Consider the following 18,929-nt stretch of genomic DNA (forward strand, 5'->3'; position numbering starts at 1 on the left):
ACTGCCTCTGCTGGCCAGTCTGGGCCAGGATGAGAGCACAGAGGGCTGGAGATAGGGGGATTCCTAGCACAAAAATACCGCCCCCCCCGAAAAACGATTCTGAGATTCCAAGACCAGTGGGGTGGATCCCGTAACAAGACCTCACAGCCTGTGGAAGCAGATGTGGAACTCCTCCCTGCTTTCCGGCCCTCTGCTCTCAGGACTCATCCTCTGTCCCCTCCCTCCAAGCCTTCAGTCTCTCATCCCTCCTCCCCACCTCCCCCCAGCCTTGTGCCCCTCTGGGGGCCCCTCTGGTGCCCTGGAAGTTCCCTGTTCCCTCCCTGGGATCAGGTTCACCTTTGGTCGGTTTGAATGGATTTTGCAAGGGAAATCCTGGCCCTTTCCCAGAGACCCTACACCTGTCACCTGCAGCCGTCCCTGCTCCTGCACCCAAGTCCCTCCCTCTTGTCTGCCTGGAAAGATAATCGCCTCCCTCTCCCTCAGCCTGGGGAAGGACAGGAGACAGACTCCTCTCCTGTCAGGGGATTGGGGATGCCACAAGGAAGGCAGAGATTTCAGTACTCCTTACTCCGATCCCGTTGATCTTGGGCTCTGAAGGTTGAGGCTCTAATCCACAGAAGAGAGCCTCACCCATCTCTGTCCAGGGATGGCCATGCCTGGACCCCATTGAGACCCCAAATTGTAGCTTCATTGGGGCCTGTACTCTCCTGCCCTCATCCTACCCAGCAGCCCTCAGAATGCAGGAAATCCATGCAGCAAGGGGAGCCAGGAAAACCTTCATCAAAGGGGACTTTTTTTCTTACAAAAATACACTTAGGTTTCTTAAAATGTGAAACGCCAAAGAAAAATATTGTGTAAATAATGGTGGAGTGGGTATGGAGAAAATCAGGGAGGTCACACGAATAACCAGTTTGGGAAATGGGGCTCCTGGGCTGAGCTGAGTAGCAGACACCCCACACTGTCTGCCCATCCCCCCAACCCCCCCCAGGGCAGAAGGTAGAAGGGCAAGGATGCCCCCTGGTGGGCACACTGGAAAGCACGTACCTCCTAGGGAAAGGCTGGGGATCCAGGGAAAGGCGACTCTCAGGGAAGTCACTGGTAGGTCTGTGTCATGCGTGATCCACGGAGACACATTTGCTGGAGAGTTTGGCACATGTGAGCTTTGGCGGTTAAGAACTTATATTCAACATAATGCCTCCCAAGGAGACTCTGGTGCCTAGAACCCAGGAGGCAGGTCTGGAATGCTCACTTGTCAGTGAGCTTTACTGTCAGCTCACTTACCTGATAAAGCAGTGGGGTTTGAGAGCCTGGAGGCCCAGGGTGCCTCCCAGGCCAAAGGCTAGCTACCTCCGGAATGAAGATGCCTTTGTTGTTGTATCCCCAGGGGCCTGTTTCCCAGCCCATCAGAGGGAGTCACACTCACTGCTCCATGAACCTAGCTGCTGACAAGCTGGCCTATCTTGTGATACGTAACTTCCTGTGCCTCCTCTTTCTCACCTAGAAAGTGGGGATCGTAATACCTCAAATTGTTGTTGTAAGCATCCAACAATTTAATGTATGTAAAGTACTTAATATGGTATCTGCACATGAGCTTAATAGTGTCCTTATCATTATTTATTCCCATTATTTATTAGCAGACACTGGCAAGGGAAATACAGTTCGTATTACTCCCTCCTCAGTATAAATGCTGTTCTTTCCACAACAAGCATCTTCGCGGACGTGCATTTTGGATTGATTTTTTTTTTTTTCTCAGCAGTCTGTGTGGATCAGGGACTGATGTATCTTCCCAGGGCAGGCTGAGTAAGGGGTGCTCCTGGCTGTAGACTGGAAGCAGGCTGTCCCCTGTTCAAGCGGGTGGGCTGAGCTCATGAAGTCGTAAGCATGAGGACTCGACTCATGGACAAGGGCCAACCTCCCACCACCTTTAACCACCACGGCCCCACAGCTGATGAGGCAGGTGTGAGAGTGAGGACCAGGAGCCGTCCACCAGTCCAGCTGTATGTCCGGCTGTGGCTCCAGACCCAGCCACGTCTGCACGCTGAGAACTGGGGCTGGGGATGGAGGCAGGTGCTGAGAGGCAGGGGCTGGGCTTCTGGTCCTTTGTGGAGGAGAGGAGAGACCGTCAAGAGTTCTCTGCCAAAGCCCCAGGGGAAGACATTGCCTGTCCTCCTGTGCCAAGCCCTTCTAGAATCACAGAAGGAACCATCTGGGACTTACAATAAGTCCCATGTGTGTTTCCCTTTGTTTTGGGGGGTTTTTTAGAGAGGGAGAGGGGCAGAAGGAGAGGGAGAGAGAGCATCTTTTTTTTATTTATTTAAAAGACTTATCTATTTGAGAGAGAGCATGTGCAGGGTGGGGTGCTGGGAGAACAAGTGGGGGAGACCGAGGAAGAGGGAAAGAACCCCAAGCAGACTCCGCACTGAGCCCACCACGGGGCTCGATCCCACGACCCATGAGATCATGACCTGAGCCGAAATCAAGGGTCTGACGCTTAACTGACTGAGCCACCCAGGCGCCCCACCTGTATTTCCCTTTGACGTGTCATCAAACCGACCTGAACGTTAGCTGAGTGAGCACTGGGCCCATCCTCAAAAACCCAGAGTTTAGTCTCAACCAGAGCAAAAGTTTGCCATGAGATCTTGGCAAGTTACCTGCGCTCCCTGATCTATTAAGCTTTTGATTCCTTCTCAGATTCCTTCCAACTCTAAAAATCTTTCTCTTTCTAATCAAAGGGGCCAACCTCGTCACTTTTCTCTCCCGCCTTTCCTCTGACAGGTGATAAACCTAGAGACGAGAGCTGCAGATAGCAGGAAAGATTGGCTCCTACCCCAGAAGGATGTTCTTGGACGCAGTATTCATATTCTGTGCCTCTGTTTATCTCCCTGGGAGATGGACCAGTTTTTATGAGTGCGATGCAAGGAAGTTAGATGATGTCCTTCTCCGGGTGGGCATGGTGCATTGCACATAAGGAATGCCCTGGGAGCTGACCTTGTCAGCTGGCTTTGTCCTTCCTCCTGTGCTGGTCCACCTCTTTATCAGGGCCTGGGTAAAGCCACAGTAAACGAGTCCCTCACCTTTGTGGGTAGCAGGAAGCCAGGGAGGACGGGGAGTATGTTAGGAGATACACTCGGGGTCCCAAAACATCCTAACCTGCTGGATGGAGCAGCAACCTGAACCTCACAAGGTAAAATGAACAGGGCTTAACTGAGAGCTCCGGGCTCGGCTCCAAGGCACCAACTGTACAAGGACACAGTGGGGAAGCGGCGGCTTAGCAGAAGCATGTGTGAATAAAACTGAGGGTTTTCGCTGACAGCCAACTCCATATTAGTCAAATGAAAAGGCTGCTTACTAAGCGGACAGACTCTCAGGCTGCTAAATTGAAGGACTGAGCCCAGTGACTCTCCATCTTGATATCAATCAGAAGGGCCTGGGAAGCTCTGGGAACACTGTGAGCTGCATCCAGACCCTCTGAGACAGGACCCAGGATGGGTGAATGGAGAGAGGGAAGGAAGGTGAGGAGTTTGGATTTCTAAAGAGCTTCACCCTTGGTTCCAGTGTGCAGCCAAGGCTGGAGAAGCACGAAAGACTCAGCCCCTTCGCATTCTTGGCACGCATGTCTGACCACAACTGAGATACTCGGGGACCTCAGTTTATGGTGCTTTATCATGAGGAAACACACAAGCTGGAGAACATTTGCTGAAGGGCAGCGAGGATGTAGGAAGCACACAACATGCTGTGAGGACTATTAGAGAAAATCGCAGCATGGAAGACGCCGGTGGTCCACGAGGTCCACCTTCAGATGCTTAGACTTGTTCTCTGGGGTCCTAAAGGTTAGAATCTTAGGTGACGGTCTTAGGTCAGGCTTCTCATGAAACACTATGAGACAGAGATTTGCTTGCGGGAAGTTTATTGGGAGGTGCTCTCAGAAGCAACACAGCACACCTGAGGAAGGGGAAGAATCAGGATTGGAAGGTGGTAGAAAATGAGCAGCGATGCAGTCACCACAAAGGACACCTCTACAAGGAGCTTTAGGGTTGAGATGACCCTTCAGAGGCAAGTTGAGGTGACCCCACCCGGGGCAAGAGGACTGGTCCTTTGAACCCCTACATTGGCCAGATTAGCCCTAGGAAGGGCTCATGAAGTCAGGCAAGGCCCCTCCTTTTGGTGTCTTAAGGAATTCCCCAGGGAGAGACTCATCTCTCAGCCATCGCCAGCTGGCACTCTTGGCAACATGGGAATAAGCTTCTTTGTCCCAAAGGCAGGATCTGGGTAGTGCACCATAGCGACCATAGCAGGACCTACCGTGCACAATTCAGACCTACTTGCTTCATTTGCTAAGCTTGCTCTACCTGGAATCACTCCTCCAGGAATCTGGTGATTGCTTTCCCTGGGAAACTTATGAGAAGGTGAGTGGCATGAACTATATAGCTCCCACTATTACAGCTTGTCTTGGTGACATAACTGATATTCAGCATCCCCCATCCCCCAACCATTACCCATTCTAGATTCTCTTCACCGTCAACTTGTATGCCTATGGGTCTAGTTGGCTTACCTGGTGAAATGACTCAGATCCTCATTCCTAAGGGTTATGAGCCTCTAATCACCATGTGCTTCTCAAACCAGGCTGCTGCATTTATCCACTTACTATCAAAATTGGGCAAGTGTGTACCAAGAGATAACCCAGTGGATGACCTGGGTGCCAAACATATTCTTCCCTGAACCCATTGTAGCAGCAAACCTATCTCTTCCAAAGGGTCAGGGTCAAGTACATCTACGAGGATGTGACACCCCCACCCCTTTTTTTTTGGCCTACTGGTCTTTTGGCACAAGGAATTTGAAGGACAGAAAGCAGCCATACTTCAAGTTTGTGGGATTCTTGTTCTGTCCCTTGGTGGAAGTGTTCTACATCTGGGAACCAGATTCTCTAAACTTAGAGAGCTTCGAGCTGTAGGAATAGGAACCACAGATTCCCCCAAGAGGGTCACGGGGAGTGATGTTCAGTGGGGTTATTCCTTCTTTCACCCCTTGTTTTCTAGACCTCTCTATCATACCCATTGGGCAACAGAACGATATTATAGTTATTGAATAAGGTGCAGGGTGTCCCATCATCTCTAAAATGGTCCTTCAGCTGCACCTTTGAAAGGCTGTTCTTTTACTCTGTCAGCTTAAGTGGGTGGCAAAGTACATGATAGTCCCAGAAGATTCCATGATCTTTTGCCCACTCTTGCTCTGATACTACATTATGTAAGGTTCCATGTCAGTAAATGAAATACTCTTTAAGCCCTCAGGGAATGGTGCTGGTTGAGGCCTTTAGCAAGAAAGAGAAATCCATATCCAGAATATATGCTGATTCAAGTCAAGATTAATCACCAACCCTTCCAGAGAAGAACAGGTCCAATGTAGTCAACTTGTTATGAAGGGGCTGGTTGGCCATCAGTTGCTGGCAGGTTGAACATCTGGCAGCAACAATTGTAAGATCAGCCTTGGTGAGTGGGACCCCATTCTGTTGGACCCACCCTTGCCACCATATACAATATGCCTATGTGTAGCCTCCCTCTGTGCCAACATGGCCACTTTATTCATGTGCCCATTGGGCCAACAAGTGTGGTTGATGACAGAGTCTGGCAAACTTCAGCTAGCCAAGTCATTCTGTCTACTTGGTGGAGGCTCTCAGATGGGCATTAACATGCAATATATAGATCTTCACGCTTGGTGCTTGCTCTCAGAGATACATCCACATGCCTCTCCCCAAGACCTACTTGTTCCCAATTCCCCAATATCGCTTTTTCTAAGCTTCTAACTGACATTTGTACAGCCCATGAGCCTATACGTAATTTTACCCAGGGCCACTCTTCCGGGGAGCCATGATGATGATTCGGGTCCCCAGATATCAATATAATTCAGACACTGGATGACCTTAAAATGTTTGGCCGTGGACACCTGGGTGGCTCAGTTAGTTAAGCGTCTGCCTTTGACTCCGGTCATGATCCCGTGTCGGCTTCTCCCTCTGACCCTCCTCCCCCCTCCTGCTCTCTCTCTCTCTCTCTCTCTCTCTCAATAAATAAGAATCTTTAATTTAAAAAATGGGCATTTCACTTTTCCCAGTGTACAGTTACCCAAGTAAATGGCCACAGGTCCCCTTGGGGAAGGACTAGTGAAATCATTGCTGTATGGCCCTGGTATTACAAAAGCCTTCCTCCTAGGGACATAACCTCTCCTTCAGGCAACAGGTTCTAGATCTGAAGATTGAATCAGGTCTGGAAACAAGGTATTGTGACTTTATACTGGAGCAATGGCCGTCAGTCTCCTGGCCTTTCACTCTTGATTTCTTTTCATTGTACAGCTCAGCAATTTTGTGTGTGGTCTGCAGATCCTTGGAGGTCCTGGAGGCCATTTCAGAGATTTCACAAGGTCAAAATAATACTAAGATGTTACTGGCTTTTTCACTGCCTAAACATTTGCACTGATGGTGCAAAAGCAAGTGGTGGGTGAATCTTCTGGTACCTTAACAAAGCAAGGCAGTGACACCAATGTGTTTCGGTTGTTGATTGTGAAGACTGACAGAAGAAAGAAAGGAAACAAAGAGAGAACGGAGGGAGGGAAAAAGGAAAGGAGTAAAGAAAGAAGAGTCAGTTTCACTTAAGTATGTCCTTAATGAAGCAAGAAGAATTGCTAAATTTTATTAAATCATGACCCTTAAATACATGTCTTTTCTTTTTTTTTAAAGATTTTATTTATTTATTTATTTGACAGAAAGAGACACAGCGAGAGAGGGAACACAAGCAGGGGGAGTGGGAGAGGGAGAAACAGGCTTCCCGCGGAGCAGGGAGCCTGATGCGGGGCTCGATCCCAGGACCCTGAGATCATGACCTGAGCCGAAGGCAGACGCCTAATGACTGAGCCACCCAGGCGCCCCAAATACATGTCTTTTAAATATTCTCTGTGATTGGAGTGCAGCTCTTGATCTTGGGGTTGTGAGTTCGAGCCCCACATTAGGTGTAGAGATTACTTAAAAATTAAAAATCTATTAGGGGGTGCCTGGGTGGCTCAGTCATTAGGCATCTGCCTTCAGACCTTTGATCTCAGCTCAGGTCTTGATCTCAGGATGACCCTGAGATAATATAATATAATATAATAATAATATATAATTAATATAATTAATTATAATTATATAATATAATATAATTATAATATAATATATATTAAAATATAATAATATATTATATTATATTATAGTCAAGCCTCACATTGGACTCCATGCTGGGCATGGAGCCTACTTAAAAACAAACCCAAAAAATTATTGAAAAAATAAAAATAAATATTCTCTGTTATTAAATGGAGAGTACTGTACTGCACACAGAAGTATAATGGGTCTCTCTTATGCACCACTGAGTTACCAGCTGAAAAATTTTTTCTCATGGAACACCATTTTCACTTGAAAGAATAGCTGACAGATAAACTGTAGTTATTAAGACTTGGTTATCTGGCAGATATTTTTCCTAATTCAAACCAACTAAGCCTGTCATTTTGAGGAAAACAACAGAGATTATTTGTGACTCATTTTAAAATTTGAACTTTTCAGTGAAAATTAGAATTTTAGAAAATGTAGATGCACTCTCGTGAGTTTGACAGAACCCAGTGAATTTTTCTGATATTAACAAATATAACTTTTCATATTGTATAATGGATTGTTTCAATATTTGAAAGATCTATATAATCCGATGAGCCAGTTTTTTCCAAATGACCAAAGCAGGATGTTGTAAAACCCGTGCATGGGTAGAAGAGCCGTTCATAGTGCAGGGCAGACTAATAGACTTTAATGTGATCGCATTCATGGACACAGCTTCATGTTCCACATTACAACCGCCGTTTAAGAAAATACTACTTGTTGAGTTTTGGTGTAGTCTCAAATTATGTGAAAAGGCTATTAAAATGCTTCTGTCTTTCCCAACTACATATCTGGGTCAGGCCAGATTTTCTTCATATATTTTAACCAAAACAACATATTGCCAATTGAAGCGGATATGAGAATCCAGCTGTCTTCTATAAAGCCACTTTTAAGAGATTTGCCAAAATGTGAAAAAAGCCACTCTTTCACTAACTTTCTTTCTTCCATAAATATAGTTACTTTTCATGAAAAATATACTATTGATGTTAACATATAATGGGCTCATTGTTTTTTTAATTAATTGATGTGTTTTATAAGTTTCTCAGTCTTATTTCTAATGTGGCAGTGTCAATAGATAAAACCCATATAAACAAAAGCGCTTTGGAGACGTCAGTTTTCAAGAGTGTAAAGTGATCTTGAGGCCAAAAGGTTTGAGAACCACTGGCATGGGTTGAGCAAAACCGTTCCCGGCTGCCCATCTAGTTTGCCCTAGGGATGCTCTGTTCTATTCACTGTCTGCCTAGTTCTACTGTCAGCACTTTCCACTGCGTCCAACTTGCTGCTCCTCACCATAGCTGGACCAGCCTCTGGCTGCTAGTATTTCATGGTCCTATCATCCCCATTGCTATCAAAGGCCCAGTTCTGTAATGGCCTCTTGCCGTCAGCCCTGGCCTGCAGAGGACAGCTCAACTGAGCTTCTCCCAGTGCGTTCCTCTTTGCTTTGATAACCAGAGTATCCTCTGGGCCTTCCTGCAGGACTGAAGTGGGTTTCTGGCCTTACAGAGAGGACCGAAAATAGCAGGCTCACTTCCCTGAGCTTTTTGAAGCATTTCCATTTCCCTTGGCTGGCCATTGTCTTTCTCCTGTCCTCCAGATCCTTGTCAGGGTATTAAATCCTATTTCACCTGAGAGCGCTCCCGTATCAATAAACCCTCCTCTTTTTAACCTAATATTCCGATTCAGCTCCCCGTGGATCCAGCCTATACACATCCTCTCCTAACTCCTACCAATACTTGTTGGCTCCTTTTGTAGCTCCTTGCGCTTAGAGCCTTCTTCCTTCCCTAGCAGGCCCCTGAACATCTCTGGCTGGGTTTTGTTGCAACTTGGCCCTTATTTATTGGTCTCGTAGGCTGAGAGAGAGGGAGAGACAGAGACAGAGAGAGGCAGCTTCCTTTGGCACCTGAGAGCAATTCCCAGAGACAGTGGGAGCTGTGAGCCATCAAGTAGCCAACACTCCTGGCCGCGGGAAGAAGGAGTGCCTCCGCCCTGATCTGAGGGTACCCTCACTACAGAGACAAAGTTCAGCTCTGCCTATGAGGCAGAGTAGAGCAGGGATCAGAACCCCCTAGGGTCAGAAAGACTCAAGTTTGAATTCTATCTAGCTATGTGACCTTGAGCAAATTCCTTAACTTCTTTGAGGCTGTTTCTTCATCTCAAAAATGGAGATAAAGAGTAACTACCTTCTAGATTGTTGTGAGACTAATGAGATGAGGAATGTAAGGGCCAAATCTGGAGCCAGCACATAATAAGGGCAAGGATGTTGCTACTGTTATAATGGGTCAGAACTTTCTAAAGCTGGAAAGGCTGCCTTACGGAGCAGACAATTAGATACACCATCATGGATACTCTCTTAGCTGCCGCTGGAGAGGGCTCCACAGGGATGTTGTGGAGGAGGTTCTAGGGCCCTTGGGGGTATAACAAAAGATGACCTTGGGACCCATTCTGTCCCCAAGCTGCCTGGATTTTCTGATTTCTCTGCTTACCCTTGGTTGAGGAGAGGCACTTAGAGAAGCGCATTCACTTTCAGGCCACTAGGGGGCCATTGAGTTGCCTGCAACAGGAATACTCTTAATGGTTTTTTAATGGCTCAGGCACCAGGGAGATCAGGCTCAATTATATCTGAAAGCATTTTGAGTTCCTAGGCTAAAAGACACTGTGTAAATCCAGATAATAAATAGGGATTATTGATGACAGGTTAAAGAATCTGGCACTGTTTAGTTTGGAGAAGAATAGGGTGAGAGGAATTGAATAAGGGCTTTGAGTATATTTATTCCTTAGCATAGGAAAGAGTGACATGCTGTTTTCCTACCCCACTGGGAACCAAGCAAGAAGAAAGAAGTTTACTTTGCAACAGAAGAAATATGGAGTCCACTCAAGAAAGAGGATGGAAAGAGGCTTTGGGTTGGGCTTACCTGGAATCTTCCAAAATAACTCACCTTGGTATTGTTGATCTGATCCGTTCTGCCCGGAGGACCAGAAAACAGGGAAGAGAAGAGAGGACAACATCCAGAGACAGTTCAGAGATTTTAACTTAACAGGCCACCCTGTTGGGCGAGCTCTGGACAACCTGGCAGCAGGATGGGGAAGGAGTGGTTTTCTTTTCCCCAGTAGCCCACAAAAGGCAATTAACATTCCAAATTTCTGATGTCCTTAAAATGTCTCAGAAAGTACAAAGGCAAGCTAGGCTATTCCTGGAAGTAGCATCCAATTTGATGAAGTTTTAGAATATAAGTGAGGTTCAGTGGGGTGGAGTCCGGAGCCGACAACTAAGCAAGAATTCTTGAGACCTCTTTGGTGCAAAATGGTGGTTTATTAAAGCACGGGACAGGACCCGTGGGCAGAAAGAGCTGTTGCCCCAGGGTTGTGAGGGGTGGCTGATTATATACTTGGGAGTTGGGGGAGGTAAGGAAAAGTCAGGTTTCCAAAGGATTTTTGTATGTTAAAGAAGACTCACAGGATACCAGAGGTCATTGACTTGTCATTGTCAAGTTAAGGTCGTTTTTCCTTCTAGTAAGGCATTAACAGTAAGAGAGTTGGGAGCTTCCTGGAGAAACATTACACTTTGCCCACTTCAAGTATCTGTCAATGGGCTGCAGATTATAAGGACATTTAATTGTATCTACATTCCCTTCTGGAAGCTAGGCCACTGATAGAAATGCTTTGTCCTCGTAAATTGCTAAGACTTTTGTGAACTGAGGGAGACTCCTATCCTGCAAAACTGTGATCTCTGTCAGTTAACCATTTGTTTTTCCTTCAGGGAAGCCAGGAGTGCCTGTGCAATGTCACACATACCACATGGCGGGGGGGGGGGGGGGGGGGGGGGGGGGGGAGCTGTAGGGTACCAGCTTCTGCTTGGTCCTCAGCTAGCCTTCTGCTCCCTCATCAAATTGACCAGACTCACACCTGGATCTCAGGAATGAGAGAGAGAGAGAGAGGCTGAGTTATAGGCCCATGGTTTAAGCAGCTGATCAACACCCTCAGCTCTGGTAGCCCTCAAATTCTGTTTGGCTGAGATAGCAGGGCAGGAGTGCTGGGGAGGAGCTTCCTTATTATAAAGGGACAGGTGTCTGGAAGGCAAAGATTCTTGTGGAGGAGGAGGGAAAATGGGAAGGGCAGAGAGAGTGCTGTCCCTCAGAGTCAGGAGCCAGGAGTCAGGCTCACGTATGAAAGGGGGCTGTGTCACACAAAGGATCCCATCACCATCACAGTCCCCACACACCATCACACAGGCACAGTCTCACATACCCACTAAGACACCCCGGCAGTCCCCGCACACTCAGCTCTGGGAACACAGGAAGTAGAATTCAGGGAGGAGGGAACCTAAATTCTGGAAAGCCTTCTACAGAGGGAGTGGGGAGAACAGAAGGCAGGAGAGAGGAGGGCAAAAGGAGGAGGAAGGCACAGGGGAAAGTGCTACTGAGACTCCAAGCTTGGTGAGGGGATGTCAGCACCAACCGGACCCTAGGGAGGACAAACCTCACAAAGGAATGGGGGGGTGGTGCGGACAACAGCCTAGACTCTGAGGCCCAGAGGGAATCAGAGAGGGGAAATTTTCTGAGAGCCACTGGTTCAGTGCAGCTCCTGGAGTCCAAATCAAGCCCAAAGCTGGGAGTCCGAAGCCCCCAAAAAGCGGGATCTCGGACCTGTTGCGAACTTCAGGACTGAGATGAGAGGCGAGTCTGGAGAGCCCAGCTCAGCACGTGGTTCTGTCCCAGAAACTTTAAAAGGTCTGCGCAGCGTGACCCGGGCTTTAAGAGAACAAGGGGGGGAATCGGGAAGTTTTCAGCAGAGCCCCAAAGCCCAGCCGGGGCCGGAGCGGGGGGGGGGGGGGGGCGGCGGGAGGGCGCGACCAGTTGTGACCAGTGAGTGATCCAGGCTCCTTAGCTGCCTGTGCGGGATGTGGGCCAGGCCCATTAGGAGTGAAGGGGTCCAGGAGACCGGCTCTGAGGGTACGTGGATCAGGGAGCGAGTCGAGAGCATTAGCGTGTTATCACCCCCACTTTGGGGGGTATACTGAGGCCTGGGGGCCGCAGCTCTTGCTGCTGTTCCACCTGTCACTTCGGACAGTCTGGAGCGGAGGGTAGAGGCGCCAGAGTTGACAGCTCCTTGCTCATACCGCCCCTCCCCGCCCCCTTTTCCAGTTCCGCACTCCGCCCCAAACGGCGCCGTTCCCCTTTTAAAGAAGCGCCCGGGGCTCCCATCCTCGCCGCGCCAGCCCGCCCGGGGCTGCGGCGCCGTTGCCCTTTTAAGAACCAGCCGCCTTTAACTCTCTCCTAACGGGGCGTCCCGGCGGGGCTCGCGGCGAGCGACAGAAGCCCGCCTCCCCGCGCAGCACTTCCGGACCCCGGCGTCGCCCTTTTAAGAGGCAGCCCCCAGCAGCGCTCCCCCCGCCCCCTATTGCCAGCGCGCGAGGTGGGGGAGCCCTGCTGGAGCGGAGCGCGCCGTCCCCGCGGCCACTGGAGACCGGGCGGCCGGCGGCCGGGCAGGCGGCGGGCAGCAGCGGATGGGGACGCGGAGTCGGGCGGCTGTGGCGGCTGTGGCTGTGGCGGCGGCGGGGAAGCAGCTGACGGGCCGGCGGCGGCGGCGGCGCTGGCGGCAGTGACTGGTCCAGGCCCCGGCGGCGGCTGCAGCGACGCGGTGGAGGGCTGCGGGCGGGCGGCGTGAGGAGCGGCGGCGGAGCGCGGAGCTGCCGGGAGCGGAGGGCGCCGGGCCGCCCCTTGTCCAGTCCTCGCAGGCCGCCAGGCCCCCTCCAGCCGGGGCCGTGGAGCACCGGGGCAAAGGCCGGGGCCCCCCCATGAAGGAGCGCGACGCTGCCCCGGCCGAGCGGGGCAAGCCGGCCACCTACACCGGGGACAAGAAGGCGAAGATGGCGGCCAAGACCAACAAGAAGTGGGTCCGGCTCGCCACCGTGTTCGCCTACGTGCTCTCCGTGTCGCTGGCCGCCATCGTGCTCGCCGTCTACTACAGCCTCATCTGGCAGCCGGTGGGCGCCGGGACCTCGGGGGGAGCCGCCGGCCCGCCCCCCGGCGGCTCCAACGCCACCGGCCCGTCCGGGACTTCGGGGGCGGCGGCGGGGCCCAATGCCACGGGGTCGTCCCGCCGCGAGGCACCGCGCGACGCGCCCCCGCTGCAGGCGGCGCGGCCCATGCGTCCGGAGCCCTCTGCCGACAGTCCCCTGGCCGGGCCGCTGGAACAGCCGCGGGGCCTGGAGGAGGACGAGGAGGAAGGGGCGGCGGCGCCCGGGAGTCGTTGAACCCCTCAGCGCCGGGGGCGGTCGGGAACCTTTCTCCCCTCCCCAAGCCCGGAGGCAGGACTTTGCAGCAGGACGGGGCGGGGAGCCCGCGGGAGTGACCCCCACGGGAATGAACGCTCTCCCTTCCCCGCAACGATCGCTAGCTCGCCCCGAGAGCGGGTGGCCTGCAGTCCGATCTTCAGCCAAGGGACCACGATTCGCCGGGGGCTCGGGGTTTGGTCTTCCCAGGACCGTGCTGCGCCAGGGCCCTGAGCCATAAAGGGAATGGGGGGAGGGGCGGGGAGATCCCAGCTCCGAACCCTTTTTCGCCGCTAGCTCTTGTGTATCCTATGTGCAGGAGTGACTCGGGCTTTCCCCGCAAGACTCAGGGGAAGGAGGGAGCTATAGGGGCTCTTTAATAAGCTCAAGCTCTCGAAAGGAGGGCACCAAAAGTAGTGGAGCTCAGGTACGTCAACCCAGTTGCAGTGGCCACAGATGCATTTAATTTATAGATCCCTGTATATAGTTGTTGACATATGCACTAGAAGCTATAATTACACAGAACTATATGTATCCTCCCACAACCCTGGGTAGCTACCCACTGATGGGGTCATGCAAGGGCTATTTGCTGGCCCCCAAAGTGCAGCTAGCCAGAAGGGCACAAACACTGGTTTTTTTGTTCTTTTTTCATCACCCACTCTACTCCCCCTATTTCAGAAAGATAGGTTTATGACCCTAAAGAGTATAATCATCCTTAGACTTGAAAGGACAGTGGAAAACCTTAGGAGAAGTAGAAGCTGTTTAGGAAGGGTGGAGAACGAACTAATCCCCTCCTCTTCCCACCCTAGTGCCCCCACGGAAGAGGCTTCCTGTTGTGGCCCTAAGTATCTGGATATGGGCCAGGGAAGAAGGAAGGGAAAGAGCAATGCCTCTGTGCTTCAATCCTTGGCCTTCTCCTCACAGAGTTCTTTTAGGAAGAGCAAGCTTTTGTAAGTAGAGTGGCTCAAAGTGTTTTTATTTTATTTTCCCCTCTTCAAGATCTTGTCTTGTTCCAGTAATCACTCTTGCCTTCCCTCTTTCCTGAGCCTGTAAGTAACAGTGTAGCCCTGCAATTAGGGTGAAATCTGTTGTGAAACCAGAGCTCTGAGCACGTTTTCTGGTTTTGAGTTGCATTATAGAACCAGAAAGGCTATAAGGTGGGCTTCAAGCTCAGGATTGTGCTTTGATAGCCAGTTAATGGACCAGCTGGTGGGAAAATTACATTGGTTTGTCTTTACCTCTCCTGATAAACCCTACTTATATGCAGCCTATACTTCGATGGAGATGAGAAACACCAAGGGAAGTGACATCTGTATAGTTCTGGGACAGCAAGAATTATACATCCTCAATTTGGATTCCATTTCCTTCTGCCACTTGCTTTTAGGCAATTGAGTGTGGGTAGTGACAAGATATCAAACCCCTTAGTGTTTCCTTTTTGGAAAATTAGGCACTTTAAAAAAAAAAAAAGACAAAAACTTATCCACCTGAGTCCTAAAACGGTTTGTCTCCAGTTTTCTGGCCTACACTCTAGTTAGCTCTGATCCAAGTTTACAGGACAAGAAGTCTTGCTTTAAGCCATGTTCTATTGTGGGCAAGGTAACAGCAGCTGAGCTGTCATAGCCTAGGAGCAGGCTGGTAGCACCCCCAAGGTGTCTTGGCTGGAGGAGATTTCTGAGCAGCTGATGTGACTTTGGTCATTAGGAAGCCTTTGAGGCCTTTTTAAATTTTTGGTGGGGGTCTGGGGGTGGGGAAGAAACATAAAATGCCACTTTATAACTTCAATAATAGCCTGTAATTTATATTTATTGTGTGAATTTTTAGTCCTATATTTTAATAATTTGTAAATTGATCTCTTATTCCAAGAATCCTTTGAACTTACAGGAGGACATCTGGGAATCCAGTCCCCTGTCCCCATCCCTGCATTCTGGACTGCTGAATCCACTTTGGGATGGATCAAAGAGTCTAGAGAGACCACTCGTAGGTCCAGCTGCTGGCCTCCTGACTCTAAAGCCTTCACTGGAATTGGGACATTAGCTCCAGCTCTAGCTGTGAACATGACCAGAGACATTATTTATAATTCAGCCATTTAAGATACCTGTCCTCAAAAAGTCCTGTATATTTTTTAAAAGTTTTATTTTTCAGGTGAACAAAAATACATTCTAAGAACTCTACATAAGCCTGTGTAAGTTGACTATTTCTTTTTCGTACTCCTTGGGGAAGGAGTAGAGGTTGGAAGAAGAGCTGGTCTGAGAGGTGGTGGTTGGATGTTGATGAATAGGTGTAGGAGGAAAAAGCAATTGCCCTGATGTTCTCTGTGCCTGATGGCTTGACTGAATTTATTAGTGAAGGGTGGCAGGAATGCATCTTAGTCAGGAAGCAGTCATGGGGTCAGATGAACAGTGATAGCTAGCTCAGCCGCCTTTTACCAGCCTTTAAAAATGTTTAAAAGCTTCTGCATTTAAAGGACTCTGAGCAGATGCCTAGCTGAGGACGCTAAGGGACCAGTGACTATACATACTAAGAATTATTACCCCCCCCCAAAAAAAGAGTTCTTATAAACACCGAGCTGGCTGAGAGCTGGGGTGAGGATGAGCCACCTGATAGCATCACTGTTCCCACCGTTAAGCCATCGGCCCCTGCATAGTTCAAGAAGTGCTAGCCCTGGGAGGGACGCTGATGCACCCACAGCGGTTGGTCAGAGCTTTGTCTACAGGGGAGCAGGCGAGAGAGCCAAATGGCTGAGAGAAAGGTGTAGGTTGCTTCAAAGGTGAGGCTTTTTCTCCCCCGAAAGCAAACAATAAAAGGCATGTGGGTGAAAAGGAAAATATGAGGGATTAGTTATGCTGCAAAATACATGGCCCACAGTTGAGCTGAGCTCATTATCAGACAATGCTGCCCAGTACAAAGCAGAGTGAGAAGCCAGTGTCGGTGGGGCCCCCTGAGGCCTGCACTTCTCCAGAGCTGTTGGGAGGTAGCTTCTGTGCTTTTACATCACCTTGTAGTCTGCAGGGGAGCCTGGAAAAAGTCCGCCCTTCTTTTATTTCCCTCTTCAGCCTACACAATGGCTTTCTGTGAAAGGGCTTGGTAAGGCAGAGCAGAAGGGAAGTGAGAGAGTTTCCAGGGTTCTTCTGGTAACCCCCCCCCTTTGTGTAGATGGTGACATATGGCTTTTGCAGTCACACACGGCTTCACACACTGGACACATACGGCAGTGTGTGCAGCAAGGGCCTGCTGGCCAGAACAGGTTCAGGTTGGTGGGGAGATGTGGTTGGAACAGCTTTATTTTCACAGGCTAGACATGAGCTGCAAAATTGCCCATCAGGAAGAAGTCTGTGCAAAAGGGGGGTTACTTTCCTTTAACTGCTTTGCCCCTGGACGGCCAGGATCATTTGTAGGTGTTTACTTTTATTAGAAGTCCCCGTGTGCATTTACTCCCTGGCGGCCTGAGGAGATCATCCTCTCTTGAAAGTGAAGTTTCCGAGGGTGAAGGATCAGGAGTTTGCTAAGCTGTTTAGACTGAGTTTGTGTTGGAATCCTTTCTTTCCCCAGTGATCCTGAGGTGCAGAGAAGTGTTTTTCTGAAGTTTGAAGCATAAGAAATACTTTTCTTCCTAACAGCTCTAGATTTCTGCACAGCATGAGACCACAGCTTGGGAAGACTTTCTGTCTACCTTGTTTTTCAGTTTTCACTAGGGAATTCTAAGATACTGTGTTCTTCAGTTGAGTATTTATATCCTGTTTTGAAATGCTGAGTGGAGAGCATCTACTTGTTTCTACATGTTTCTTTAAGGGGAACCGAAAGGTCAGGTCCCGAGCTTTAGGGCTACCACAGCTATTTAAAAAGGGTAATAATTGTCCTCCCCTTCCTGTCTGCAGAGAATGGAGGTATTTCTGGAATTGCAGTGCAATAACAAAAGGACCACAGCTGTATACTTTTTTTTTTTGTCTCCCTCAGTGGAGGAGGGGGACCCCAATAGCTTTGTTCGTTTCACAGGACCAGCACTAAGCTCGGTGCCTGGCACATAGCAGTAGGTGCTCAGAGGTTGTTGGTCATCTGGTTGATCATTGTGTCAGACAGAAGTGGCCCTAGTATCAGTGTGGCGTCGCTGTTGTAATCCATTTGTGTCCCCACATCCACAGCCCACAGTCTGGTTCAGGGGAGTAGATGGCTAAAGAGAACCCCTGCAGACCACAGCTGCACCAGCCATCCTGCCCATAGTCTCTGTTTCCAAGGTGAAGGAGTTGGGCCTGGCCTGCCTGGTCTTTCCAGGCACCGGAAGTCCACGGCTCTACCCCATGCAGTGCTTAACGGAGGAAACATAGAATATGTGGCCCAATCGTTGTCCCCTCTGTCCTGACCCTATGGCCCAATGCTGAGCTATAAAAATACCTGCTTTCTCGACAGTTTTTGGTCACATCTGTTTTACTTGCTGACAGAGCTTGTGCATTTCTGCTGCCAGAAAACCTGTGTTACTCTTTGTTCCCTCCAGTAGCTAATTTAAAAAAACACAATAACATTTTTTTTTCCCATTAACCACACACCCAGACTACCAAGCTCTCCACCCTCAGTGCAGAAAAAGCCGTGGCTCCAAGTCCTATACTGTGTACATGAGCCACCTGGTCAGTAAGGAGCACCTGGGCCACACAAGTTTCCATACATTCTGTAAGTATTTGTTAATATAAGGGACCAGAAAATTCCCACACAATTCTCACCCTCAAGAAATTTACAGTCATGCCAACAAGAATCTACCTTTGTTATAGCCCTGTTTTCTTAAATTCGAGAATCTGCTTTTACAGTAGCTTTTCAGTTAAACAGCAATATGCTTCTAACTTCCCTTAGAATATTTTCCACGAACCACTACCATTAACCCAAGAACTATTTATTTAGTGCCTACAGTGTGTCAAGTAAGGCCTCAAAAGCCCCCAAACCGACTTGTCCAGAAAAACAATTCCGTTGTTTACCAAGGCATTCCTTTTAAATCTACCTCTCTCTGCTACCTCTGTGTTCAGATTCATGAGCCGAGGTCTCTGCCCAGCTTGTGACCTGGAGGCCCCCCTCAGCTCCCTGCTGGTAGTCTGGGCAGGATTGCATCACGGCAGTCAGCCTCCGTGTGCGTGGCCAGCTCACGGCATCACGAGGACCTGGGGGTGGGGGGCCGGCCATGTGCTCTTGGAAGGGATGCTGAACTGAAAAATAGGAAACTTGCAGACTTGGTAATGACCCTGGTTAGGGCCTTGGCCCTGCTTTTTCCTCCTAACCCAATGGGAATTCGTGAGAGCAAGTGGAGGGAATCGGTGTGACAGGGCTTGGAGATCTGGGGACTAAAAGTACCATGTATACATAGGAGGTAATAGAGGTTCAAGTGAGTGTCCATCCCTTTGGGCCAAATGATGCCTGGAAAGAGACATGAAGGGGCAGGTGGTAGACGTTACACCCTGCGCCCAGAGCATCTGCGTCAGTATCACCTCAGAACTTGTTAGAAATGCCATG

At 49.6% G+C, this 18,929-nt stretch overlaps 1 protein-coding gene across 4 annotated transcripts; it reads left to right on the forward strand.

Moving 5' to 3' along the window:
• Positions 1-12,058: 12,058 nt before the first annotated feature.
• On the forward strand, positions 12,059-15,608 carry INAFM2 (InaF motif containing 2). Of its 4 annotated transcripts, none has more exons than XM_027571210.2 (2): positions 12,059-14,389; positions 15,303-15,608. In XM_027571210.2, the coding sequence occupies exon 1, from the start codon at positions 12,963-12,965 to the stop codon at positions 13,419-13,421; it is 459 nt and encodes a 152-aa protein (XP_027427011.1). In that variant the 5' UTR covers positions 12,059-12,962; the 3' UTR covers positions 13,422-14,389; positions 15,303-15,608. The 4 variants fall into 4 exon arrangements, with proteins under 4 accessions (XP_027427011.1, XP_027427012.1, XP_027427009.1 ...); XM_027571211.2 differs by having other exon boundaries at positions 15,321-15,608; XM_027571208.2 differs by having other exon boundaries at positions 12,059-13,866; positions 14,249-15,608.
• The last annotated feature ends 3,321 nt before the right edge of the window (positions 15,609-18,929 follow it).

Source organism: Zalophus californianus, chromosome 6 (assembly GCF_009762305.2).
Source record: "Zalophus californianus isolate mZalCal1 chromosome 6, mZalCal1.pri.v2, whole genome shotgun sequence".
Lineage (NCBI taxonomy): Eukaryota > Metazoa > Chordata > Mammalia > Carnivora > Otariidae > Zalophus > Zalophus californianus.

Excerpts from the sequence above, each read along its gene's own strand:
- INAFM2 (XM_027571210.2), top strand. The coding sequence starts at position 12,963 with ATGAAGGAGCGCGACGCTGCCCCGGCCGAGCGGGGCAAGCCGGCCACC.